Source organism: Puccinia triticina, chromosome 4A (genome assembly GCF_026914185.1).
Source record: "Puccinia triticina chromosome 4A, complete sequence".
Taxonomy (NCBI): Eukaryota; Fungi; Basidiomycota; class Pucciniomycetes; order Pucciniales; family Pucciniaceae; genus Puccinia; species Puccinia triticina.
The window spans coordinates 1,407,190-1,433,120 of record NC_070561.1 but is presented as its reverse complement, the minus strand read 5'-3'; the positions used below and the strand labels follow the sequence as shown (position 1 = coordinate 1,433,120).

Here is a 25,931-nt window from a genome sequence, read left to right as displayed (position 1 = left end):
TTGCATAACCTTATCAGTACGATGAATATGTTACATACACCCGGCCTCCTGATATCACATGTGCAGATACATATTTACGTCATTGCGAAGGCGCTCAACAAAAGCAGACTCTTCGTGAGGCGTAGAGGGAAACATTTCCAAGAAACCATCCCGATTGTGCGAAGTGACCACATAGGTTGACCTCGACATCTAAAATTCTTTCATCATGTTGCACACCGACCGCAACATCGACATTATCGGTGCGTAGAAGGGGTATGATCATATACTGGAAGCTGGAGCGAAGTCACTAATACTTCGGTATGGTAATAGTTTATGGAGCGACTGGCTTCACCGGAAAACTAGTCTGTCAGCATCTTCAAAAACGATACTTGGATCCATCGGCGGAAGAGAAATTAAATTGGGCTATTGGAGGTCGATCGCAGGAGAAGTTGGAGAAGGTCAAATCGGAATTAGGACTACCCAAGGATCTCAAAGTCTTTGTAGCAGATTCCCAAGATGAAAAGGCCTTGCACGAGATGTGCAAACAGTCTAAATCACTCGTTACTCTCGTCAGTATATTGCTCTCAATGAAATTCTTGCCATCCTATCTAGATCGATCAGTAACTGATACCGTTTCTTAACCTATTTTTGAAGGTCGGGCCTTATGCTTTGTACGGGGACAAGCTTGTGGCGGCATGTGTGGCCAATGGGACGCACTATTTCGACTTAACTGGCGAAACCCTTTGGGCCTCTCGTCAGATTTCAAAACTTGAAAGTCAGGCAAGAGAAAACAAGGCAATGATCGTCCATAGTTGTGGCTATGACTCGGTGCCTAGTGATTTGAACGCAATGCTTGCTGTAAGAGAACTGAAAAAAGTCGCCGGACAAGATGTCAAAATTGGTCGGGTAACCGCAGGTGCTAAGGCGAAAGGGGGAGTCAGTGGCGGAACGATCGCAAGCATGCTTAATATGTATGACGAAGGTGTCTCGCAATTACGCAGAGCAATGTCTTGCTACCTCTTAAGTCCGGGTGAGTTCTTTTTTCCCTTTAAATTCGGTGGTCAAATGCTCCGCTCGTTCATCCAGTTCCACTAACGCGTACAATAATAATCAGTCAAGGGACACCAAAAGAAAGATCCTTCCTGGGTTACTAAAGAGCCTGGCTTAGTCGGTGGGTTTTTCATCATGGTGAGTCGTACCCTACTTCTGGTTAACGGTTTATCAAATATTTAGTTTTGAATAACCACTCTCTTAACGACTTTTTCCCCACTTGACAGGCTCCCCACAATGGGGCTATCGTACGTCGATCTTGGGGATTGTTAGAAGCCTCCCCCGACAGTGCAGTTAAGAATGAAAGATACGGCGCCAAATTCTCCTATGACGAATATCTCATCACTCCCGGTCAAGTTGCTGGATTTCTCCTTACGCTATTCTTCAGGATCTTTGCTTTGGTTATGCTGGTTCCGCAAGCCAGATCAATGGTGAAGAAATATGCGACCCAACCCGGGGATGGACCCGATGAAATGTAAGTGATTCATCGTGTATATCCGCTGATGGAGTTCCGCAGAGCGCGGGATAACTGAAAAAATGGCACCTTCCGTTTTTAGAACCAGGAAAAACGGGTATTTCAAGCATATAACCACTGCCCATTCAGTTGAGGATGATGTCCAAGTCAGAGTTACTATGAGCGGAAATGTTGATCCGGTAAATTCTGACGCCTAATCGCTAATATAGCGGCCCTTGGGCGCAATGACTGACATGACTTTGCGTGGACAGGGTTACGCCTGGACAGCAATCAGCATCGCTGAATGTGCCGTTACCTGCGTGCGGGCCCATAATAAGCTACCGCCTCTGGCTCAGCAAGGAGGATTCTTAACCCCATGTTGGTTGCCAGGCCCAATTTACTTCTCATCAATAGCCACTTTCTACGTTGACTCGAATCAAACTGGGAACCGATATCTAACTCAATCTTTTTACAGCCACTGCTCTGGGCGATGCCTTATTGGATAGGTTGAAATCGACTGGAACAACCAAAATAGAAACCCAAGTCCTTCGCAATGATCGTAAAAAGACGAATTGAAAATTGTAACACGGCCTCTCGAAAGGTTAGCATTAGCGTTCCACTTCTCCTACCCATCTTTAAAACTAGTTTTGTTTAGTGATCAAACTCCCGAGCTGATGAGAAATGTTATTCATACTCTAGACTATCTAGATTGGAACCTGAAATAAATGCTAGGTCGAAGCGCAGTTATTTAGTTGAAGCCGCAACCTGTCTATTATATATCGATATGTCTGTACCCTGGTTTTACCTACTTGAATTCCATGTTTGACAAGAACAATGTGAGAGAGTCAGCAGATGCAATCGGTGTTTATGCCGCCGTGCGTCTATTCTTTTTTCAAAGAAGAAGAATCTAGTTTGCAAAAACCAGAAACAGAGTGAAAAGAAAACAATCAAGTTGATAGAACATTGGAGAAACATGTGTTGAGAGTCGCATCGTGTACCAGCATATATCCCAATAGGCTTTTTGATTTTCGATACCAAACAGAAGGTAAAATCTTGTGAGTGGCATCTTTTGATTTATTTCAAGGGCAAATATGTCATCACCAATGTGCACAGTCAAATTGATTGCCTATGTATCTTTAGAAACTCAATTTTGATGTCACAGTGTTTTTTTCCTTATGTCTCAACAACAAGTCAAGATGTGTGCTTGTTTGCTCAAATGTGTGCTTGTGTGTTTCAAGTGTGACTTTTCACTTTTGTTTTCCGTTTTTGTTGAGCTTACTGCTTACATTAGCCTCAAAATGACAAAATTCAACACCTTGGGTTACTGAGAAGTTGGACCAGAGCTAGAGAGCCATACAATTGAACAGGTGAAGAACGTATGTATCAATTTGAAGAAGATTATTTACACTTTCATTCATGTGGCTTTAATTTTTTTTTAATCCTGAAGTAAAAATACATTGGGCACATCATTGGGCTATGTACCAGGATGATTTGACATGCAAGGCTTTCCGGCAAACTTGTGTGTGTGGACTCTGAAGCACAGGACGGGCCCAAATTCTAGGGTTTCGCCCCCATCGGCTTTTCTGGGTCGATCCGACGGATCTCAGGAACGGATTGGTCTTGGGACATGGATCCGACCCTCGACTCGAACGGGTTTCTTAAGGTTGGATTGAAGATTGGAATTGGTTGTAGAAGTTGATGACGAAGCCGATGAATTTGGGGTCGCAGGGGATCTGATCATCAGACATTCACAAGAGAGCAAGCAAGCGGCGACTTGATACGGGACTACCCGAGGATCTCTCCGGAACGGTCCCGGGATACTCAAGATCCGACCGTCCCGACCCGAGGTCACGGATCGGAACCCTAGCCCGGAGAAATAATTACAATTCCCAATGGATCAATGCCCGAAGTCAAGGCAACCTCCAGCCTACCGGTGCTCAAGACTTTGCGATTTGCAGATTCAGATTCTTTCACACAGGGTATATACTGTTGTTAACTTTTGAGGAGTGAAAACAAGACTTGTGTGTTCCGGCCGATCCGTAAAGGGGTCAAGTTTCATCTGCAAACCACAAGTACTTCATTCATAGACGAATAATCGATACTACGACCCCTGTGGATTTCCCTGATGATGAAAGTATTCTTCATCACATTCACGCTTCCTTCGTCTGACCCAGAGCAAGGTAAGGAGGTGAGCATGGGATGTCGCTATCAGGAATCAGGAATACAATCAGGCAATCAGAATTGGTTGGGGATACCTGAACTTCTAAGATTCAGAAAAAACGAGGCGAAAGGAGAATCAATGAGCCGGTGATCTCGATGTGACTAAATCTGGTGTAAATCACTCTGCCTTGTCACCGTTATGTTTACATACCTCTATGAAACAATGTGTGTAGGGAAGCGCAATTAGTGCCCTTTGCGCATCGGTCATCCTGTTGAGAAGATCAAAGAAGTCTCGTTGATTTGTTCCTGAAGCACTGGTCCACAGACTTGCATGGTGAATTTCCGGTTAGGCCTGTAAGTATCCGTTAGTTGGCAGGGTTCTTTTGCAAGTTGGAGCAGAAAGGAGAAGTCATCCAACCGATTCCAGAAGGACCAGCTGAGCAGTAGGAATGACACACCTTATATCACTGTATCTGTCTTGATTAGTCTCTACTCAGAAGAAGAAAACTGAATGCGCTATACCCGGTGAATCATTAGCCCTCACCTTCTACCAGAGCAAATCAGTCATCATGTCCAGATTTCACGATGTGATGAGCCTTTAGAGGCCCCAATAAAAGCTTCCTAGGAGGAAGGTATGATAGTTAAGCTATTTACTTCCAGGGGCATTATAACTTAATTAGTTCAAGTTTAAGATTGAAAAGTTGCCGGATTCTGAAGTTTAACTTTAGGAGTACCTCAATATTCGTAGGCCAAAGTGCACGCCACTTTGCTTTCGGAGTCGGACTCCTCCGGCAAGAAGAATAGGCTTCCAGAGATCACCCATGAGCGGCAGCAGCCACGTTTGTAAATTTCGGCATGAGTTCCTATACCATCTAAGACTCACCTGGACGAGCGGCAAAATTGTTCTGATGTCGTCGCTATCCACAGCGCCTATGGCAAATTTTATGGCAAATTTCATCTAATTGATTAATATCTTACTTCTACTCCATTGTTCGTCCCACATGATCAAGCACCAAGCATTCTGCTCTGGGCCCATCCGGGTCAACTCTAAGCTCAATCGTAACAGGACCTTTGAAGAGAGATGGGGGGAAAAAACTCGTAAACAAACTGAGATATACTCAAGGAACCTCACAATCAAGCTTCCGTTGTCCCCCCTGACTCCGCGAGTCCTGGACATAGCTTTGAGTTTCAAGGCTACATCTTTAGTCGGCAACCAAGCCCTGAGCGGCGATTATGAGACACGCCTTTTTTATCATAGGGAAGTCCGTCTCCTGACCTCTACGATTCAATTCATCAGGGTCTGCGACTGTTTTTTTAGGGTAGTGATCCAGACTTGCTGGCCTCCACTCAAAGGTCAAGGACATGGCTCATAAATTCATTGGCGCGAGATCTTAGACAAAGTTATTTCCTTTGCCAAAACAGCTCGAAGGGATACTGTTGTAATACCCCCGCTGAATCTTTCGATTTCTGGAGAGGACCAATAAGAAACCAATTCCTTTGAACCAATAAACACACAAATATTCTTAGTGCAGTGACTATCCATCGAGCTGGAGTGCTGCTCGTCTCCCACTCATCGGCCTACCAATAAACTCATCGTCTTTTCTGGATCCTACAACGGCTCACCAGAGAATCACTTGGCGAATTTGACTTTTCGTTCAGGATCGACATAAGATTCCTGCCGAACCCTTTGGCTGGATTTTCCTCATAATTGTAAGTTCATGATTGAACATGTGTGTTGAGCTAGATTTTGGAAAGAAGTATGTCCTTAAACTTTTAAAATATTGAAGCCATCTGAGTTTCGGCTTCCCCTTTTGTTTTAAAATATTCAGCTCAACAGAAAATCGTCGATACCATAAATTGTCGATTTTGTTAGGGGACCAGGAGTGAATCCTAGGATTGCGTGTAAGGGTGCGTATGATACTTCCATGTGGTTTAAGACTTTATAATTCCAAAACATTGAGTTTGATGCTTGCAGCCACCTGCCCATAGGGCCTAGGCTATAGCTCACTCTCCCGAGGCTCTGAAATTCACCTGAACGAAGGGGTCTCCAATAGAAGTATTTGAATCGGAGTTGGGAAACTCCGAGCTGCTTATAAAAGAGCGCGCAAAAGATCAAATAGGAACTATAGCGGCCGATCAGGAAGCACATCAATGTCGTTGATATTCAACGCCCCCGCCTTTGCCGTAGATGTGGGCATCAAACTTGTATACGGTTTCATTGGTGGCTGTTGGCTCGTGGTTATTTATCGAATGGTATCATTGGGGGGTCAATTGGCTATTCTACCTCTTCCATCGTCATTTCCTCGTTACCCGGCTTTTTCATCCACGTCCACCACCACAGAGTATTGGTTATCGCTGGGAGGCGAAATTCTCTTTGCCATCAGCCTGCTAGAAGTAATCTTTTCCATATACTGTCTTTACTTAATCCGATGCGCCCAGGCTTTACCCCATTCGACACCCCGTTCACTCGAGCTCTTGAAGGATTTGATTATCCATGCCCTGGGAAGTGGGCTCGAGTCTGATCCATCCTCTCCATATAGAAGAACCACCGACGAAAAAGAGCATGATCCAGATTTAGGAATAGCCCCGTCGACTGAATTTTTGACCAAACCATTACCATTTGACCACCCGAAAGCCAAAGATTTCCGAGAGAATCATTCAATATGGTTCCAAAATTGCCGCTGGGAAGATATATACCGGGAGAACCACCTCGAATGGCTCTGTGCCGCCCTTCTGAACAAGTCTTTGGAGGAAGTTAAAGAGGAGGACAAGCTCAAGTCAAAGGAAGATGCTACCCTGCCGCATTTGGACGAACTTGTGGTCGCCTACGAGAAGCGAGTGGGGGTAAGGCTGCCAGATGGATACAACGAATACTTGAGCGACAAAACGATTAGGCTATTTAAGGATCCAGTCAGAGCCAGCCTGAGACCCTTAACACTTTCTTATGGACTCACGTGGACGGCGAACGAGATAATCCGGCAGATCTTGAGATACAAAGGTTTTGAACTCAAGTGCTGCTCCAATCGAAAAAATGGTCTCAAGTACTTCGTCAGAGTACCCGATTCGTGGAAAAAACTACCCGCTGATCAGAGACCTCCCGCCCTTCTATTCATACACGGAATCGGAACGGGTGAGCAGCACCGTTTATTATTATCATTTTTCAAAAGAAACAAATCAACTTAAAGTTAACATCATCTGAACTTCCATTCACAGGATTCCTTCTGTATAATACCTTGATTAAGTACTTGGCGTTTTCAGCGTGGGGTAATGAAAGACCCGTGATGATATTCGTCCAGCCTCATATTTCGTGGGTATAATCAATGCTGCTTCTTACATGAAAGGTTGAAAATGGATTTCTAATTCAGATGAATCACGTTGTCTTGGCAAATTTGACCCGATCGCTCGATCGCTACTAGGATGGAGATATTCTCACCGGCTTACTTTCTTCCACCTAATGAAACTCAACTGACCGGTGATGTAAACGAGGTTTTCGAGGATCTTGGATTCCATGAGACAGGAGTTGAACTCTTAGCACATTCAAACGGGACGGTGGTTTCAGGCTGGATAATAAAAGCTTTCCCAAAGCTCGTCAAGAGGTGTTGCCTCTTAGATCCAATTTGTTTTGGTGAGTGGTTGAATTAAACACTCCATTGATTCAACGTGTCAGCTGATCGGGGATCGGGCGTCTTGACTACAAACCATCAACTCCAAATCAACCTTCGATAGCTTTATGGTCAGTCAGGTTTATTAGTCTAAATTTGCACCTCACTAGTTCTGAAATCAGCATCGTTGTTTTGTTATTTTTCGTATCAGGGAAGGTCACGTGTGCTACAAGTGAGTAAGAGATGATGCCTGGGGAACATCATGACTTTCGATCTAATTGAAGTATGATCTTAGCTTTTTGTATTCACAACCAAAGACAGGGTTGGAAAAGCTACTTCGATTCGGAATGGCGGAAGAATTGGGAACGGCTTTTTACACTCGGCGACGTTTCAACTGGGCAGACGCGGTTTTATGGCCACACCAGGTTCCCGGCTTCCGTGACCCCAAACGCTTCATCGTACTTCTATCGGGTAAAGATGCAATAATCAATGCCAGTAGAATCCGCCGCTATCTACTGGACGGAGGAATGACAGACGCTTTTCCAGTACCTCCAGACACGTCCAACTCCTCCCAAGGACACGACGAGCCGCTCATTCAAGTTGAGATTGATAGACCAGACTCTAGGCCGGTAACGGGAAATACTAGCCCCAGCGAACGAATCGGCAGTGGTGGGATTCTCTTCGATTCTGGGGCTGCCCATGGGCAAGCATTAGTTCCTGGTCATCCTTACTTAAAAGCAATCATCGGCTGGCTCGAAGGCGATGGAATCCGAATGAAGAACGATGCCCAGTGAGCTTCACAAATTGTTAAAAAACTCCAACATTAAACCTAGCACCGTCAGCTCGGGTTGCCTTACTGGCTATCCTGGCTTCCATCTGTGCATTCAATGTCTGCATGTGTAACGATAATTTAACAAACCGAATCTGTACATATAGAACCTTATACAACATCAATGATCCCTGTTTCCTATCTTCTCGGCTATATATCTTGAGAAAATTTGTGTGGAGCTTGAATCTGGAACAATCTAATCAGCGGTTGATGGGCTGTCAGTGATCCTATTCGCCTGTGAATCTCGGCTGGCGTTTCTCATTGAAAGCTTTCAATCCTTCAATCCTATCCTTTGTTTCCAAAACTGTATTGTAGCATTGTCGTTCAAAGTCAAGACCGGTTTCACTAAGCTCGAATAATAAAATTGCTTTGATGACATCAGCGCGTTCGTATGTAAAAGGGGCCGAAAAGTACATATGTAGTTGAGGGGTGCGACTGACAGATCAACCTCAACGCTACGATTGATGGCTAGCTTGGCGGCTTTGATTGCCACAGGCCCTATGGGGTAAACATAAGGAAGTAAAAGCACATCATTCAGTAAAACAGGGAGAAGTCTGATTGGGATAAATAAAGTGCAGTACCATTTGGAAGAATTCCGCGAGCGACTTCGCTTGCATGGTCTGCCGCTGAGACTTGAGCATCAGAAACATAATCCACCAAGCCTAGAGAATATCTTTATAAGCTTTGAAGTGATAACAACAGAGGAAAGTCCCAGATCTAACCTATCTCTAAAGCCTGCCTGGCGTCCAATATCTTCGCTCCAAATATCAAATCCTTCGTTTTTGATATTCCAAGCAGACGAGCAGCCCTCTGTGTCCCACCAGCTCTTGATGAGAAGTTACAAATTATCACTTTTCAGATACTTGAAGTCATTTTGATCCAATACATCGCATCAGCATTGACTTGAATGTTGGCATTGAGAACTCTTACCCTGGAATGATTCCCAATTTGGTCTCAGTGAGCCCAATTTTAGTGGCCCCAGGTCCTTATTTTCAACACCAGTAACAAAGCAGACGTTATCAGATGACTTCCTCTCCAGACTCAAGGAATGAAGAAAGATGATTTTGGTCTCCAAGTGAACACACCAGCGACCCGGAGATCACATGCTAGTGCTAGCTCAAGCCCGCCACCGAGTGCAGGCCCGTCGATGGCAGCAATCGTGGGCATTGGAAGCGTGTCCAACTCATGTAAAGCGTTACGCAGGTCGTGTAAGAATTTTGAGACTTCGACCTTGCTCATTTGGCGACGCTCCTTGAGATCCGCACCGGCACAAAACGATCCTGATACGGACGACTTTAAAATCAAGACACGAGTGCCATCGAACCTTACTTTGCCCAAGCAGGTAGACATTTGATGCAGTAGTTCCATTGAAATAGCGTTCTTGGCTTCGGGCCGATTCAAGTTGAGATAAGTGATTCCCTCTAGACCAGAGCTCTCCGGCGGATGATCCAAGTATACGACCGGTTTCGAAATAGAATACCTTCGTCGATCCAAGCTTGGTAGGGAATAGCTGGAAGTTGCTGACTTCGAAACAAACGTGCCGGAGTTCAATCGAAACCTGAAGACGGACGAGCAAGACCTGATCATTTTTTGATGTGGCAGTTGGTGTAACAGTTTTCCTATTTGCGCGCGTTCAGAGGTGCCACCAATCGGGATAGTTGTGGTAGTTTTCGACAATGGAGTGACGTCTACCCGGCACTCCCCCGGAGAGTTATCGGTCAAAGGCGCAGTGCGCAGGCGCATTCAAGGAACCCACAGCTCGGGCGGTTTCCAAAACATATAAAGTCCGAGCCTCCGCTCGCCCTGCTGATTTTTTTTTCTTCACGAACAACGCTTATCTCGACTACGGTCGAGTAAATTGATGTCTTTCAAAAAGCACGCAGTACTGACTTTCACGACCCGTCTCCGGACGGGAAACAAGAACTTCACTCTATCACTGCGCCGTCTCGACATCATAGACAAAAACGACTGGAACTTGGGTGCAGTGCAGCTTTCGTCGACTCTCCGTGAGGAGGCCTTGAGCTTGGAGTGCAATGTTCCAACCTATATACTCATCTGTCTTTCCCCACTTGATGTCGTTCTTCACCCTTAATGTAATTAAATGTCATGTCTTTATTTCATTACTCTACTTCCTCTACCGCAATGTTACATCTCAACCGTCATACCTGTGGAATGCACTACATAAGCCTTGAACAAAAAAAGGTTCAGAGTGTCTGCAAGCTCTGCTCCAATTTTCAGAAGCTTGAAGATATCTTGCGCCTGCAACCTTGATAGGCAGTGACTGCTTCGGAAGTCCGTGGAGTTTGGCCCTGCGCCACGCTCCATCCCCCCCCGGACAAGAATTAAGACCCATGCAGGACATCCATGACCTCTTAAAAGTTGAATGTCCCTTATTCGTGCCCCATGTTAAGAAAAAGATATTGAGAGGTTTTGCGAGCAGTCACGCAAGTTCTGCAAGTGTTCTCCTTTTTCTCGACCTTTCGTTCGCTAATCCGGAAGTGGTTTGTCCTGGTTTGTCTCCTAATTAATTGTCGGCAAGCAAAGATACTTGTAAGTGCATCCCTGTACCCCGATTTCGTCCGGCCGACCACGACAGGATGGCCGAGTGGTTAAGGCGGCAGTTTTGAACCCGGGTTGACGGCTCTCCAGCTGCTTCACTTTGTGAGCGTGAGTTCAAACCTCACTCCTGTCGGCTTTTTTTGCGGATCCCGTCTCCAATCTCGGTGAGCAAAAGAGATTAGGAGCCGAGGCGCGGGAATGTCCCGGCTAAATAGCCCTAACCGGGTGAATCACACCCGTTATTTTTGTGATGTTGCCCAACAGCGAGGAGTAAATTTAAATACATACTCCCGGGTAGGGGGCAAAAACATCCGACAGGAGTGAGGTTTGAACTCACGCTCACAAAGTGAAGCAGCTGGAGAGCCGTCAACCCGGGTTCAAAACTGCCGCCTTAACCACTCGGCCATCCTGTCGTGGTCGGCCGTGCGAAATTGGGGGATAGGACTGCACTTACAAGTATCTTTGCTCGCCGACAATTCAGGGGACAAACCACTTCCGGATTGGCGAACGAAAGGTCGAGAAAAAGAAGAACACCTGCAGGACTTATGTGTCTGCTCGCCAAACCTTTGAGAATCTCTCTTAACAGGGGCACGAATCATGCCACCCTGGGAGACTGTGCGCAGCACTCCTGCAGAGCCTGATCGAGAGCTTGCAGCGCAAAAGGAATGACGAATGGCGGGTGGGAAAAAATTGAGCCTCGGTAGGTTTTGAATTGATTTTTGTTTACGGTGTAGGCCGTGCTTTCCTGAGCCCTTCCTTCCCTTCAGCAAGCCTGACTAACCGCCTGAATTTTTCACATACTCGACAAACAGGGCCTGGCGTCTGCATTCTGCCGGAAATTAATCGTCTGCGAATGGGCTTCAAGATCCCCTCTCTCGTCGAGACCAGTCATGTCTAAGAACACCCCGGAAGCCTTCTTTCAGTTCGGCGGTCTTGATCATCTCGCGGCAAAAAAATTAGTGCAACGTCGAGAAAAAGGGTACGCATAGGGTACAGATACATGGCGTCAAAATGGAAAGAAACTGTCAACCCAAAAGTCAGTGGAAGAAAGAGGAGGCCGGCCTTGGGGCAACAGGATGTGTAGATCTACGCCTTCAGACAGATTTTGCGAAAGAACGCGCTACAGGAAGTGTTTTATCAACAGTAACAAAGCCTATCAAAGGGCATAGCAGCATGGAAGCCTCGTCCCGAAAGGCAAGCTTTGAGAGGATTTGCACCATACACTGATACAAGTTTTAGGGGTAGAAGAGAATCAGGGAATTATTGAGGAGGAAGGATGTCATTAAGTTAAGATTGTAGTGAGTAGCCGATACAAACAATGGGTCAAACAGGTACATCTTTATATATATGTCAATCCACCACGAGGGATGGTCTTTGGAAAAGCGGGTACAACAGTCTTGTGTGTGTGTGTGTGGTTTTTAGGCAGATAGAAGAGCTTCATCGTCTTCGGGGCCTAGGAGGCGAGGTTTTAGCGGGTTGCGGGGCGGTTCCGGCGCAGAAGGCTGCGGTGGGAGCGGGCAGACCGCCGGCGGCCCAGGGGTCGGGGTAGTGGCAATCCTTGATGGGCACGTACCACCCGGCGCGGTCCGCGTCGTTGGCCCATCCGGACCCCGGCCCGACGGAGGCGGTCGCGGGGGAATCCCGAGGACTGGGCGGGTCCGGCTTCAGGATCACGGGCGTGCCTGTCGGCGTGTACTGCGGAAGATTGTTGACGTCCGGGTACGCTCCGTTTCCCCCTGGCTGGACAAGTATCTGGGTCGGTGGCCACTGGCCATATAGCGCGAGTTGACCGGGATCGATGGTTCGGGGCGCGTCCGAGCCAGCGCCCGTCTGCCAATCCGAAAATCTGCCGGCCCATGGCTGGACTGGCGCGGTGGCTCCTTGTTGGGCGGCTATGACTCCGCAGGCTCCAACACTTCCTCGGGCATCGGGTCTGATCCAGCCTTGCTGCAAGCCGAGCTGGTAATCCCACAACGGGTTAGGCTTGACGTCGGGCGTGCGCACTGAACGGGAGATCTTCCACGTCCAAAAGAATGAGTTTTGCATCGCGTCTTGCGAAGTGGCGGCCAGGTCGGCGATGCTCTTCTTCATGTCCGCGTTCCACGTCCGGTAGTCCTCCCACGGATCGCACGAGCCAACCTTCGGGAAATTCTTGGTGTCGGGGCCGCTGGTATTAGGGTATGTGCCGTCGTAGCGGCTTCCTACTCCGACATTGTTCAGCCAGAGCCCACAGTCGTTCACCGCAAGCGAATATTCTCCGGCGAAATTGAAGCCAAAGTCGGTGTTGGTCTGGTTGAAGCCTTTGGCCCAGTACGTACACGGCTTGAAGGAATTGTACCCGAGAGAATCGTTACTTTGTTTGTCAAATGCGAAGTATGTGTGAGTATCGAGTCCGATCCGGTCTGCGCCTTTCAAGTATCCACCCCATCCGGTGTGCCCGGCCCCGGTTCCTTGGAATCCATCGTGGATGATCATCATCGGCCCTTTCCCGGCTCCGTACCCCGTGATTCCACGCATCATTTGGTATACTTCAAGGTAACTAAGGAAAGGATTTCTGGTAAGCTGAAAAATTGACGAAGAAGGGCCAAAAGAAAGTGAAACTGACTGACAACGACCTCATCTGTTGCACGCCAATTTTCTGGGTGAGGGCTTCGTTCAAGACAGAGAACATCGGGACGACGTTGACGTATTGGGGCTGCGAGATAAACTGGGTGAGTGTGCGGATGTAGTTCAACGTCCTTTGCGCATTGGCGACGCCCATCAAGCCGATCAGGAAGTTGATGGAGCCTAGTTTGCCGGAGTGATTGTAGCCGTTCTGACTGCCCGGAACCGCATGCAGATCAAGGTTGACCCTCAAGCCGTACTTGCGCGCCCACTGGAGAGCCTTGAGGAAATACTTGAAAGAAACGCCTTCCAGAAACGGCTCCCCGTCCCAGGTTTCGATCATCCACCAGCCCACAGGCAGGCGAACCCAATTGAGACCGGCGGCAGCTATCTGCATGAAATCTTCTTCCGTGATAAATGTGCGGTAATGGTCCTCCAAGGTCGACGCGAGTTTGTCGCCGAGTGCGGTGGACAGGGTCCATTCGTCGACCACCGTGGACGGCTTGCCATCGGCATCATGGCTGCTGAAGGGCTCAAACAGGTACGGGGTAATGAAAGGTTCGAGGACGAGCCAGCCTCCCAGGTTGACGCCCAGAATCCGTCGATTGGAATAATCCCACGGTTGGTTCAAGGGCGGCGAATCCGCTTGAGGTTTCGCGGTATCATTGAAAGGAACGGCAACCCATGTGCCTCCTAGCGGGTTTCTGTACTCGAAGGTCGTGCCATTATCAGTCTGGAGGATAATGATGCAACAACAAGAATCAGCAAATCCGCAACTTTCCGGCCATGGGGCAAGTCAAACGGGTTGGGCTGAACTGTAATTTTGTCGCCGTTTCCGCCCCACAGTTTGAGCAGATCGCCAGAAGCAGTGACAATCGCCCCGTCCGCGCGGTTGGCTGCTCCAGAGTCGCCCAGCCGGGACTTGCGCAAGGTGACGACGGTTGCAATGATGATGATGGCGACTATGAGTGCCAGGCCGGCCAGACTGACGAGCAGCTTCCGCTGACGGATCTTCCTGGTCCGCGCCGGCGAGCCGCCAGGGGCCGGGTTGTCCTCGGAGCCAAGCCCCTTGGCAGCGGAGGGGCGCACCAGCCCTTCGCCTTCGACTTCCCGCTCGTCGTGCCTGCAATCAGACGAAGGGGGCGAGGAGAAGAATGCTGGATGAGAGACTGCGGGAGACGAAAGGAGAGAGTGGAGATGCTGACGCGAGCATGCTACCCGAGGTATGTACCCAAGACTCGTTACTGGTGTTCGTAAACTCACTGGCGCGGGCAGGATTCCATGTAGGACTGCGACTGCTCTGGGGGGGCGGGCGAAGGAGGAGGTCGAGTGAGGGGGGCGGGTCGTGAAGGAGAGGGGAGGGGGGAGCATGCATAGTATATCTGGACTAGGGAGAATGGGCGGCGGGAGCAGAGGGGGAGGGCAGCTTACTAAGCCCGTGATGCAGATATGTGTGGAAGCGAGCAGCGCAGACAGTGGGCAGGCTGGGCTCAGCTGGGGACCAAGGGGATGCCGACCGACAAGCTCGAGCGAAGTGGGGGGGGGGTGCTGTGCAGCTGAACCATGAACAGCCAGCCCGGGCTTGTCTCCGGGAGGAACGTCCGCTCGATCTTCCCCCCCATCTGCCAGCGGCAACATCCCCAGCCAAGGAAGCACGCCGCTGGGGGCCGGGAGACCAGCGCCACGGGTTACCCGGACCCTTGCAACGCGCCGGCCGAGTCGCTGATCGGACCCTGCTGTATCGGCAGCCCGCATACGAGAAATGCGCCGATCAGCCAGCCAGGAACACGACAGACTCCACAGGAGCGATCACCAACACATGGCTGCCGACGGCAGGGTTCAGCGCAACGGTTGTGCGAACCCTTGTCTGCAGCCCAACGCTGAAGATCTCTCCCGGCCAAGGGTCCCGCAACCATAGCGAATGTGCCCGCTGTCCCACGAACAGCCCTGGACAGTGTGAGCCCCGTTCAGAAGATGTTCGCACCCAATCGGTCAGCGGATGGGTCAGTTGGCGACGCGCGAGATTTGTCAGCGGGACGGTTCATGACACCCTCGTGATGTAAAGGATCGGGGGCTATCGGGGGTGTTGGCTGTGACGGTGTGCCAACTCGCGGAGGTTGCTCACATCCAAATGCATTTAAATATATGGACGCAAGCATTTACTCAACTCGCGTCCGATTGCGCTCCGATGCGTGCTTAAACAGTGGAAGCAAGATAGCAAGGTCGCGCATAATTCCCAGCGCGCCCGAGTTCCCGTCATCACGATGGGTCGATCTCGCAGGAAGGGGCAGGCCAGCTTGGATCCACTTTTCATAAAAGTAGCAAGCTTCAGCACAAGACGCCATGTCGAGCTTGCGCGATGTTTTAGCTTTGCCCTCGCGTTTACAGAAACCTACGATCAAGGCGCGCAAATCTGACCGAAATTGAGACACAAATATCCCTGACTCCGATTGTTAAATTTCTATGTATAGCCCACCAAACACACCAGCACTTGGGGATAGACTCAAGTCGGCAAAGTTATCACCAAAACCCCATTCAAGCTGCGGGTCCGAGCTGCTGTTGACCATCTTGAAAGCCGAGAAGAATGAGTGAGAAGTTGTTGCAAGCAACATGCCATGAATGCTGCCACTCAGAAAACCAGGTCTTGAAGTGACTCTCCGGCGACGAGCGACCGATTCCGCGAGGCAGAGGGATGTGATGGAAGGCCAGGAAGACCAAGAAGGATTCGAGAAGATCGGAGATCCCAACGATTTGGCTGCGCATCTGTACGTGATTGCCCTCCAGTTCATTTTGCTTGTAACTCTCGAGCAATTTGCGCCCATGAATGAAGAAATAGTCATCGATCTTCTGAGGATGCTTGTGCAGCCGGGCCAGCATCTCAGAGTTCAGCTCGCTATCCAACGTGAACGCGTTTGTCTTGGAGATTTTGTTGGAGAACATTCGAACTAATTTGATGATCGGTATGGTGAATTGACCTAGTTTGATGACATGTTTTCGGAGAGCACTCGTATTCCTTTGGCGGCTCATGGTGTGATGAGAGAGCTCAGTCATGAGTCCTAGTGACCTATCGAGCTCCTGCGCCTTCTCTTGCCATCGGGTTTGGAGAACATCGAAGTCCGGTCCGTCGCACCACCCGATGATCTTTTTGATTGAATGTGTACAGCAACCCATTTCCCAGTGCACACCCCGTTCCAACATTCGGATCACGCGTGGATGAGTTCGGTCTTCTGGGTGGTCACGTGAGAGCTTGGATTCTCTGAGAAATCCATGGCAGCTGATAAACAGTCCGCGCACATGCAAGGACACCAGATCCTCAATGCTATTCAGAAGATGAGTAATTCTAAACTGTTTACACCGTTTTAGTCGATGGTCGCCGGTGCCAACTGCTTGTATGTCAAGCGCAATGGAACGGATGAGGTCCAAGATTTCATCTGCCGTCTCTTCGATATCTTCCAACACATTTCCAATTATCTGGAAATCGGGGGGTGGGCTCTTTCTCCAGTCGCGCGGTAGGGCCAGCGAAGTTACGAGAGATGACAGTTGGGTTTGGAGTGGCGGTAGAAGGTTGAATTTCAGCTCATCCAGCAGTCCTTCTCTGCTGTCTATTTCGTCCCGCGTCAGCTCTTCTTTCTCCTCGAAGTCTTCTCGGGTGTCTTGCCCTATCAGGTCGTATTTGTCCGTTAGATCGTCGAGCATCTTGAGGACCGATGCTGCTCGAAGGGAGGTGGTCCTCAGTGGGTTGCTGGTACATGAAACTGTTCAGTGAGTGTGTGGACTGACCAATGTCCCAACCCGATGGTGCTTCTGTTTCCGAATCCGCCATGGTGTGGTGTCTTGACGTCCTGGTGGGCAAAACTTGAGAAATCCAACAACTTCGCGCGGTGGTTGAACGGGCGAACGAGAAACCCCCCAGAACCGCAGCGGGTGGCTGGTACCAAACCCGATGTCGCGGCGACCCCGCCACCGCGCAGCACTCCTGGCAATGTGGCACGGCCGCGGTCCTCGCGCAAGGCTGTTCTTTTACCGGGAGTGAAACGGGAGGTGGGATGGGTCCACGGGGCCGTCTCTTCAGTACGAGCTTACACGTCAAGGTACAGGCGATTAGCCCCCCCATACTGGGGACCAGCCTCATCTGACATGAGGCGGCACTGTAGCGAGTACAGGGAGGAGCCTCGGCCGGAGGCTCTCCGGCCAGGGAGACAACGTCGAGCCAGTCGCAGGGAACTTCCTTCCCTCCACAGCTTCTGCCCTTAGCCGTATCTAACTTAACTAAGACCCTCTCTTTGTGGAGGGGGGACACCGTCCCGCAGGGACTCTCCGAAGGAGGGACTTATACACTATGCGCCAGTGCTTGCCCTACTCTTTCTTGTTTTTTTGCTGTTTTCCATTCTATTGCTTGTACCTCCTCAGTCGTGAGGAATAGAATGAAGGTTCCGCTGAGCCAAATGACCCCTTCCTTCTCCTGCATCTTGTAGGATATGTAGCATTATTTTTGGACCTTCTCACCATTTTTTACTGTCATAATAAGACTTTCAAAGTGCTCAGGTTTGATGGCACCACTCCCTGTACTCTTACTGGTGGCTTTACATTACATAAGCAGCCTGCGGATGTATTGCCCATGGAAAACAAGGAAAAAGACCAATTTTGAAGTGAGTGGGACACTTGATTTTTGGCATGCTTGTAGAGAAGAAGCAGGCGGTCATGGCACACTGAACAAGAAAAAAAAAGGTTGAGTGGATCAAATTTGATAGTGTTTCTAAAATAATGCCCTGCCAAATGCCAAAAAGAGTAGGGCGGGTAGGGGGGTATACGGCGCAAGTCCCTCCTTCGGAGGCTCGCTTCGCAAGGGGCGCTCCGCGCCAGCCAGGCTGCACCAGGCCCTCCGAAGAGGGTCTTGTGTTAAGTTAGAGCCGTATCTGCCTTCCAGACCTCCCCATTCCTTCTTCCCTTGATCGCGCTGAGCTTCGCGCCGTATTGCCTTATAGAATTTTCGGCATTTCGGCAGAACCTAGCCCATTAGGCATTCCTAGCCAAGAAACTCAAAATAGCGATCAACAAACTTCCAGACCACATAGCACTATCATTCCACACCCAGTCTAACATCTACCTCCCCCTTTAAATCCCCTCCGATGTCGAACCCCTCCGCCGAGACGAGCGACCAGCTCAAAGCATCCACAGAGCTCGCGATAGACTCCACCCAAACAAATCCTATTCCCACACCTCCCAATCCCACTCCCACAAACCCCGACACCCAAGTCCCACAGGCACCAGCAGCGTCGAGCGCACCAGCCCCTAAGACAAACCCCCCACGAGCCGCGAAGACAACAGCACCCAAAGTCACCAGCAAGGCAACAGTCAAACAACCGAAAAAGGCCAAGGAAACTCCTAACCGCGAACCCACAGACGTGGCGGTCGAAAGTGACCAAATGAATCCAGAGATCGCGAGAGCGCTAGGGGCAGCTCATATTAAGCAAACAACCCAATCAAAAACCACTTTCACGTGAAACTAAAAAAAAAAAAAAAAACTATTATATAGCGTTAGGAAACCAGGAAGAAGGCGAGGACGACAAGGAGGCGATCATCGTACTGAAAGAAGATCCACGACTTGCGAAGGACCGAGCGGCGGACATGATCCTCTCGAAGGCACTGAAGGCTCAGGAAGAAGGCGACGAAGAGAAGGCCGACCGACTGCTTGCAATGTGGGACAAGATTGCGGGGAAGACGGAGGCCAAGGGTGGATCGCGTGAAGCCCACGACAGCTCAAAAGAGCCGAACCAGATAATCCCCCTCAAGCGGCCCGCACAAGATCAAATTGACACCCAAGTCGGATCGACGAAATTTGTCTGGGGCGTCAGCAACAGCCACGACGACGGAGGATTCACACCATACTTTCACAAACTGATCCTTGAGCTGAAAGGCCCACTCCCTTTCACCATTTTCAACAAGGAATGGCAAGAAAAAGCCCTCACCTACCAGTCACTCAACCGCCCCAAAACTGAAGAAACGGCAGCAGAGAAGGGCCTCCGCTACCACGGTTACCCGGTCCCAGACGAGTGGCGCCAAACTTTCATCGACTGGACCCTCAATCACGCCTCTGCGAGAGAGACACTAGGGATAAAGTACAAATACAACACCTTAACGGAATGGCTCTGAATTCACAAAGGACACTGTGAGAAGTTGATGAAACGACACGGTTTCATGGTCGGTCTCCGGTACGACATCCGGATCAGAAACAACGCGTTCGCGTTCCGACCCAAGAATGAAGGCAAAGAATCTTTTTCAGACATTTCCATTTTTAAGCAAGAGACGGCGGATGACGCGTATGGTGAAGCAAAGGACTTTGATGAGATCGGAGTGCGGTGCAACCCCTACGCGCTAGGAGCGGCGAGAGCTAAATGGGACGTTCATACCGGTACCAAACCAGCCGCAACGCCCCCGACACACCCCAAACAGACCTCAAACCCAAACGCCGAAAAAGGGAAAGCCTCCCTACCCCAGAAATCCCAAACAACCTCGGCGAACAATCCACAAGCGGCCAGACCAGCCAGAGGAGGTTACAAGGGAAACCAGTACGACCCCAACTACGTTGACCCAAGGCGAAACCGCAACCCAGGCGCGGCAGGAGAGGGGCAGGGACAATTAGTGAAGTACAGGTAAATGAGATCGATGCCGGCCCCTCCCCCCCCCCCCCCCCCCCATAACCCCCACCATAAGATCCTTAACCACCCATCCGCCCCCCTATCCTTTTGTCTCTATATCTACTTTGCCTTTCCTCTTCACCATTCCCCCGTTTCACTTGTCTCCCCAATCTTTCCACCCAACACTCTCAGACCAAGACACCTTGTTTTCATGATCCTCTTCCCCATATGAAATTAAAGAATGAGAAACATGAACCCTAACCCTGAGAACTATGCGCCTAGGGCCCAGCACACCGTGCAGAAAGAAGACACACAACATGAGAGCCCGCTGCCAAACCATGAGCAGCCTAGTACAGAGACAGAACTGAACTGGCCCGCTGAGATTAAGTGTGAGATGGATGTAGAGGAATGGGAACGGAGCTTAAGGAAATCCGGCCTGCTAGAAGAGTACCAGGATGTCATTGACGGCTTCTGTGTAGGATTTGACCAAGGGATACCAAAGCATGACCACCTGATGCAGGTCCCTTTCTTTGCGCCGCCAAACCACCAATCAGCGATTCAAGCAAAAGAAAAGATCGAAGAATCAATTGCCAAGGTGCTAGCGGCCGGAAGGATGTTCGGTCCCTACACCCAAGAACAGGTCCACAGAAGGTTTGGCTTTTTCCGGACAAACCCGCTAGGTGCGGTCATAAACGGAGATGGCTCAGTGAGGCCGATCAACGACCTGTCGTACCCAAGAGACATCCCAGACATTCCCTCGGTCAACTCCTTTGTAAATAAAGCGGACTATATGACAACCTGGGACGACTTTGAATCAGTATCACGCTTCTTCCGACGGCAAAACGAGCCATTTCTCCTAGCCATCTTTGATTGGGAAAAGGCATACCGCCAGATCCCTACAGCTAAATCCCAATGGCCATACCTGATGATCCGGGACTTCAGCGACAAGATCCTCATCGACACCAGAATAGCCTTTGGAGGCGTGGCAGGCTGCGGCTCCTTTCGCCGACCGGCGGACGCCTGGAAACTATTAATGTTAAGCGAATTCAAGTTGGTAAACATATTCCGCTGGGTGGACGATAACCTCTTCGTCAAGAAGGCATCAGATCCCCTAGAAATGGGACATATTGTAGCTAGGTCCGACGAGCTAGGCGTGAAGACAAACGTGATGAAATTTGTCCCTTTCAAAGAAGAACAAAAATACATCGGTTTCATTTGGAATGCAACTAGGAAAACGGTGCGCTTACCAGAAGAGAAACGGTATCAGCGCGTCCAACAAGTCAAAGACCTCCTAGATCCGAAACGAGTCTTCTCCTTCAAACACGTCAAGAAGATGGCGGGCCGACTCAATCACGTAACATACATCCTACCCCAGCTCAGATGCTACCTGAACGGACTTTACGGATGGATGAATGGATGGAAGGCAAAGAACAAAGAACTCCCGATCCCGAAAGGGGCTCGCATAGATATGGAGTATTGGTTCAAAACACTCCTACATTTTAAAGAGACAAGGATGATCAGGAACCCAGACCCAACTGAAATTGGGTGGGTGGGCGACGCATCGACGAGTTACGGGATAGGGGTTACAATAGGCCGTCGATGGGCCCAATTTAAGTTGCTAAAAAACTGGGAAACAGGCCCAGAGAAGCCAAAAGACATTGCATGGTTGGAGACGGTAGCAATATGCCTTGGTCTGATCGCCATGAAACAGTTAGATATCCACCCCGGGAAGACCCTTATCACCTGGACCGACAACACCACCACGGAAGGAGTCATCACACGGAGGAAATCAAAACACGTATGCGTCAATGAGGAATGGAAGAAGATACAGGACTTACTGGTGAGTATGGAGTTGGATCTGGTGGCCAAGAGGGTGTGTTCCAAGGAGAACGTGGCAGATGCCCTATCTAGAGGAGACAGGTCGGGGCACGCCCCCAAAGACATGATAGCCATAGCTTTACCCGATGACCTAGCTCCACGCATGTACCAAGACTTCTGAAAACTTCCCCTATGAAAGAAATAAAAAGATCCAACTACAAGGGTAGAAACTCTACCCCCCACTCCCCAGCAGGCATTGCCAATCCGCTCCACTTCACCGCTGCGCACCCTAAGTATCTGACAAGATATGCTCCAGAGATTTGAGCTAGAGAAGCTCTCTTACTTCACAAGAGACGGATCCTACTCCGCGGAAGCACCCACCAACTGGGAGAAGCACTTCCTCCGAAATTACCGCTGGAACACACTTTTATCCTACAACACGGCAGTAAAAAAGTACGTCAAGTTCGCCCAGGCCACAGGTAGAACCCCTTTCCGCCTACCACTGAGCTCCGACAACATCTACGAGTTCTGCTTTTGGGCCGGGAGAGTGGCAGACGCTCCAACCGAACACGATGTAGCGGCGAACACCTTGTCCAAATACCTTTCTGGACTCCTGACCTGGCACCTCTACCACAGGGAGCGCTACCCGAGCGACACACGAGCCACGGTGGCCATCCTATTGAGGTCCTCAGCCTACGTAGACGCAGGAAATAGCCCCCGCGAGAAAAAGGGTGCCATCAAGATCCCGCACTTGGTCAGACTAGCCAATCTCTTAGCCGGAGGCACTGAACTCCAGAAAGCGGTGCTCGACCTAGCAATAGTTGCATTCTGGGGCATGGCCAGACTGTCCAAAGTCACCTACTACGAGGAAACCGGTAATAGAGTCTGACACTTTGAGTGTATGTATTTCGTAGAGGAATGAACAGAGAGAATGGAATAGTGAGATACAACAAGTGAAGAAACATAGACTATATATATGTATATATGTATGTAATAGCATAGTGCTGTCAAGTCAAGAAACATGGGAAAGTCCCATGCCTATGGTAAGTCATGACAGTATGACTTACCATGACAGTGTGGGATGTAACGTAATGGTATATTACGTAACAGACTACAACACCCCCCCACTCGACGAGACCGCTCCAAGAACCACTCGGACCTGATACTGGTGCGAGAGAACTGGCAAGTTCTTCGTAAAAATGTCAGCGAATTGATTCTTTGTATCAACCCAACTCAGAGATACCTGTTTTCTAAATAGAGCTTGGTTTGTAATGTAAAACTCCCTATCAGTGTGCCGGGTCCGCTTGTTAGACGCCTCATCGGAGCAAATCTTAACCGCAGCCTGATTATTGCAGAACAAGCGGCCGGTTGTCTCCGAGCCGGTCATATCGGTGATAAGGTGCCGAATCCATAGCAGCTGTTTGGTCCCATGTCCCAGTGCCATGTATTCAGCATGTGCCGTGGACGACGCAATCGTAGCAAGACGTCGTGCTACCCAATGGATGGGGCTGCCATGAAATAAGATTAATATCCCGTAGTTGGAACGAGAGAACTCGCCACCCCAATTAGCATCCGCGAAACAGACTAGTCGAGGTTTGGCTGCATTCGGTTTCAGCATCAACTGCTGATCCCTTGTTGCGGCAACATAACTGACAAGGTGATGCAGGCATTTCCAGTGTTCAATTCCGGGGCTTTTTGAAAAACGTGACAGGAAATTAACGCCAAAAGTAATATCAGGCCGGGATCCCGCTGAGAGATAACTGAGAAAACCAAGAATGGAGAGATATTTGGACGCTTCTAAACCGTTGTCCGCGCTGCATGAAAGCGGTAAATTACCAATCGGAAGAGGTGTTTTGGCGTGACTGGCACCGTCCCAATGCAATGAGAGAAGTTTGGAGACCAGTTTCGGTTGTCCAAGGTTAAAACCACGCTGGTCCCGTAAGCCCAACGATATCTGACAGAGACGAGGACCACTTAATTTCCAGGCTGTCCGATAACGCGGACTCCAGTTCCCGTAGGATCTGAGTAGACGAACCCGTGACGATTCCATCGTCAACGTGTATCCAAATCACTGATGGACCGTTACGCCTGCGGAGAACATAGACACTGCTGTCGAATTGCGAGCTCTCGTAACCGAGCCGTCCGAGTGTGGCCGATAAATGCTGCCACCAGCAACGAGCTGCCTGGCGAGTACCATACAGGGCTTTATGTAATAGACAGGTATGGCCAGCAGCAACATTGAGGCCTTCCGGGGGCGCCACCCACACCTCCTCATCGATAGGTGAGTTAAGGTAGGCAGCGACAAAATCGAAAGTGTGGACTGGCCAGTCATTCATGGCTGCAATGGACAAGACCAGTTGCATCAATACAAACGTAGCGGTGGGGGCAAACGTACCGTGAAAATGTTCGCCTTCAATCTGTGTGAAACCCTTTGCCACATAACGGGCTTTGAAACGTATAACTACCCCGAGGGCAGACAGTTTCCTGGCGAAGACCCACTTAGCGCGAAGAATCTTTGTACCCTTGGGAACCGGTTTTACAGACCATACTCCTAGACGGTTGAGATTCGAAAGTTCCTCATTTATTGCTTGCAACCATTTTACGCTATTGACATCTTTGGTTGCCTGTTTGTAAGTAGTAGGTACCAAGGCGTCAAGAATTTCCGGGATTGTGTTGCAGATAATATCAACCATTTCATCCTGTGATTGCACTAGGACCTTGTCTTCAAAACTCCCAAGTTGTAAGACAAGAGAATCGGCGAATGAAAAGGAGGGTGAAGACGAGATGGAGCTGGGAAAATCAAGAAAGGTTGCGATAGCCGAATGGCAGTAAGAGCCAAGATCCGGAATCCAAAATCCCCAACCTTTGGAGTCCGGGAGGTAAAACACAGCATAGCCTTTCAAAGCACGTTCGTCCAGTTTACGACGTTTCTCTGCGGGCACGTGCACAAAAGCTAGGGAACCAAACGGCCAGAGACGGTTGACATTCGGTTTAACACCAAAAATCCTCTTGAAAGGAGTCACATCACCACTTGCCGCGTTGGGGATCCGGTTGAGAGTGTAACAAGCCCAGACAAACGCCAGACCCCAGAATTCTTTTGGAAGAGTACTATCTAAAAGAATTGTGCGGCCCATGTCTTGCAGTGTACAATTGAAACATTCTATAGTACCATTCTGGTAGTGATGGTAGGCGACAGACCGTTCGGTGGTAATGCCTTTTTTGGCTAGGAATTCACCAAGTACCTTGCTATTGAATTCGCCGCCGTTGTCGGAACGCAGTATTTTCAGACATCAACCAGTACAACGTTCCAAACGTAAGATAGTATCTTGAAGAACAGTACAGGCTTCACTTTTCTTGGCCAAAACCTTCGCCTCAGCGTACCCGGAACCAATATCTCGGATTGTCAAGACATATAACCCACCTCCAAGAGCAGCGAGCTCAAAGGGTCCAACCAGGTCGACGTTCCATGCGTCCATAGGTTGAAAATCACGGCGATCAGAGGTGAGAGTGTTCCGGTTAACGCTTTTGGAGATCATACAGGAGGGGCATTGGATTTCCCCACGGGGAAGAGTTTTGGGTAACCCTAAAGCTACACCGAGAGTCATCATACGCCGTATTGTTCGGAGGCTAGCGTGTCCAAAACGCCGGTGTACGTGGAGCAGGAGGGACTCATCTGCAGTAAGGTGAGGCATTTCAAAAGGCTTGTTTGTAGCGACAGGAACGGAAAACTCAAACGGGATGTAATCTTTGTTTACTATCACATTTGATGTTTGGACCGGGGATACAGACGGAAGAGCAGTACAATGTGATAGTACAACAACAGGCGCAGAAGTCGGTGGCGAAGACAAAACCGGATGAACAGATCCAACAACACTAGCACAGGCGGAATGAGGGCGGGGTACATTGGTTTGGGAAGGAGTAATGACAGACGGAGACAATGAACTATGTACAGGACGAGGATCAAACGAGCGTGCAGGGGAAGGGAGTTCCCACTTCCTAGAAACCGGGTTGAGAGTCGAGCGCGTCCATAAGTGGCGTCCGTGTGAGATGAAAAAAGAATCAGCCTGAAAAGATAGTGAAAAACCCACGAGACGTAAAGCTGCGGGGGAAACAAGAGTGTGAGCCGCATTGGGACAGTACAGCACATCATTGATCAGTGTAGGGGTTGAAGTCGCCCCCGGGAAAGTCAGCGTCCCTTTTGCTGTAATGAAGCGAGGAGGGCCATTAGTGGCTACCCG

General features: G+C 49.5%; 6 protein-coding genes across 6 annotated transcripts; 3 read left to right on the top strand and 3 right to left on the bottom strand.

The window, feature by feature from the left end:
- Positions 1 to 205: 205 nt before the first annotated feature.
- PtA15_4A154 (uncharacterized protein) lies at positions 206 to 2,059 on the top strand (the record flags this gene model as incomplete). The annotated part of the gene is made up of 8 exons (XM_053168009.1): positions 206 to 239; positions 310 to 548; positions 634 to 1,009; positions 1,094 to 1,167; positions 1,257 to 1,504; positions 1,587 to 1,683; positions 1,756 to 1,861; positions 1,959 to 2,059. The coding sequence occupies 8 exons, from the start codon at positions 206 to 208 to the stop codon at positions 2,057 to 2,059; spliced, it is 1,275 nt and encodes a 424-aa protein (XP_053019261.1).
- Positions 2,060 to 5,794: 3,735 nt separating this feature from the next.
- Positions 5,795 to 8,039, top strand: PtA15_4A153 (uncharacterized protein; the record flags this gene model as incomplete). The annotated part of the gene is made up of 5 exons (XM_053168008.1): positions 5,795 to 6,773; positions 6,857 to 6,950; positions 7,060 to 7,275; positions 7,457 to 7,477; positions 7,541 to 8,039. 5 exons carry the CDS (start codon positions 5,795 to 5,797, stop codon positions 8,037 to 8,039), a joined length of 1,809 nt encoding a protein of 602 aa, XP_053019260.1.
- Positions 8,040 to 8,301: 262 nt separating this feature from the next.
- On the bottom strand, positions 8,302 to 9,817 carry PtA15_4A152 (uncharacterized protein; the record flags this gene model as incomplete). Its single annotated transcript, XM_053168007.1, has 4 exons — positions 8,302 to 8,419; positions 8,515 to 8,572; positions 8,656 to 8,736; positions 9,160 to 9,817. 4 exons carry the CDS (start codon positions 9,815 to 9,817, stop codon positions 8,302 to 8,304), a joined length of 915 nt encoding a protein of 304 aa, XP_053019259.1.
- A 2,253-nt stretch (positions 9,818 to 12,070) lies between these two features.
- Positions 12,071 to 14,612, bottom strand: PtA15_4A151 (uncharacterized protein; the record flags this gene model as incomplete). The annotated part of the gene is made up of 4 exons (XM_053168006.1): positions 12,071 to 13,172; positions 13,243 to 13,970; positions 14,054 to 14,406; positions 14,501 to 14,612. 4 exons carry the CDS (start codon positions 14,610 to 14,612, stop codon positions 12,071 to 12,073), a joined length of 2,295 nt encoding a protein of 764 aa, XP_053019258.1.
- Positions 14,613 to 14,800: 188 nt separating this feature from the next.
- On the top strand, positions 14,801 to 15,155 carry PtA15_4A150 (uncharacterized protein; the record flags this gene model as incomplete). Its single annotated transcript, XM_053168005.1, has 2 exons — positions 14,801 to 14,924; positions 14,986 to 15,155. The coding sequence occupies 2 exons, from the start codon at positions 14,801 to 14,803 to the stop codon at positions 15,153 to 15,155; spliced, it is 294 nt and encodes a 97-aa protein (XP_053019257.1).
- A 617-nt stretch (positions 15,156 to 15,772) lies between these two features.
- On the bottom strand, positions 15,773 to 17,060 carry PtA15_4A149 (uncharacterized protein; the record flags this gene model as incomplete). Its single annotated transcript, XM_053168003.1, has 2 exons — positions 15,773 to 16,947; positions 17,018 to 17,060. The coding sequence occupies 2 exons, from the start codon at positions 17,058 to 17,060 to the stop codon at positions 15,773 to 15,775; spliced, it is 1,218 nt and encodes a 405-aa protein (XP_053019256.1).
- Between the last annotated feature and the right edge of the window lie 8,871 nt (positions 17,061 to 25,931).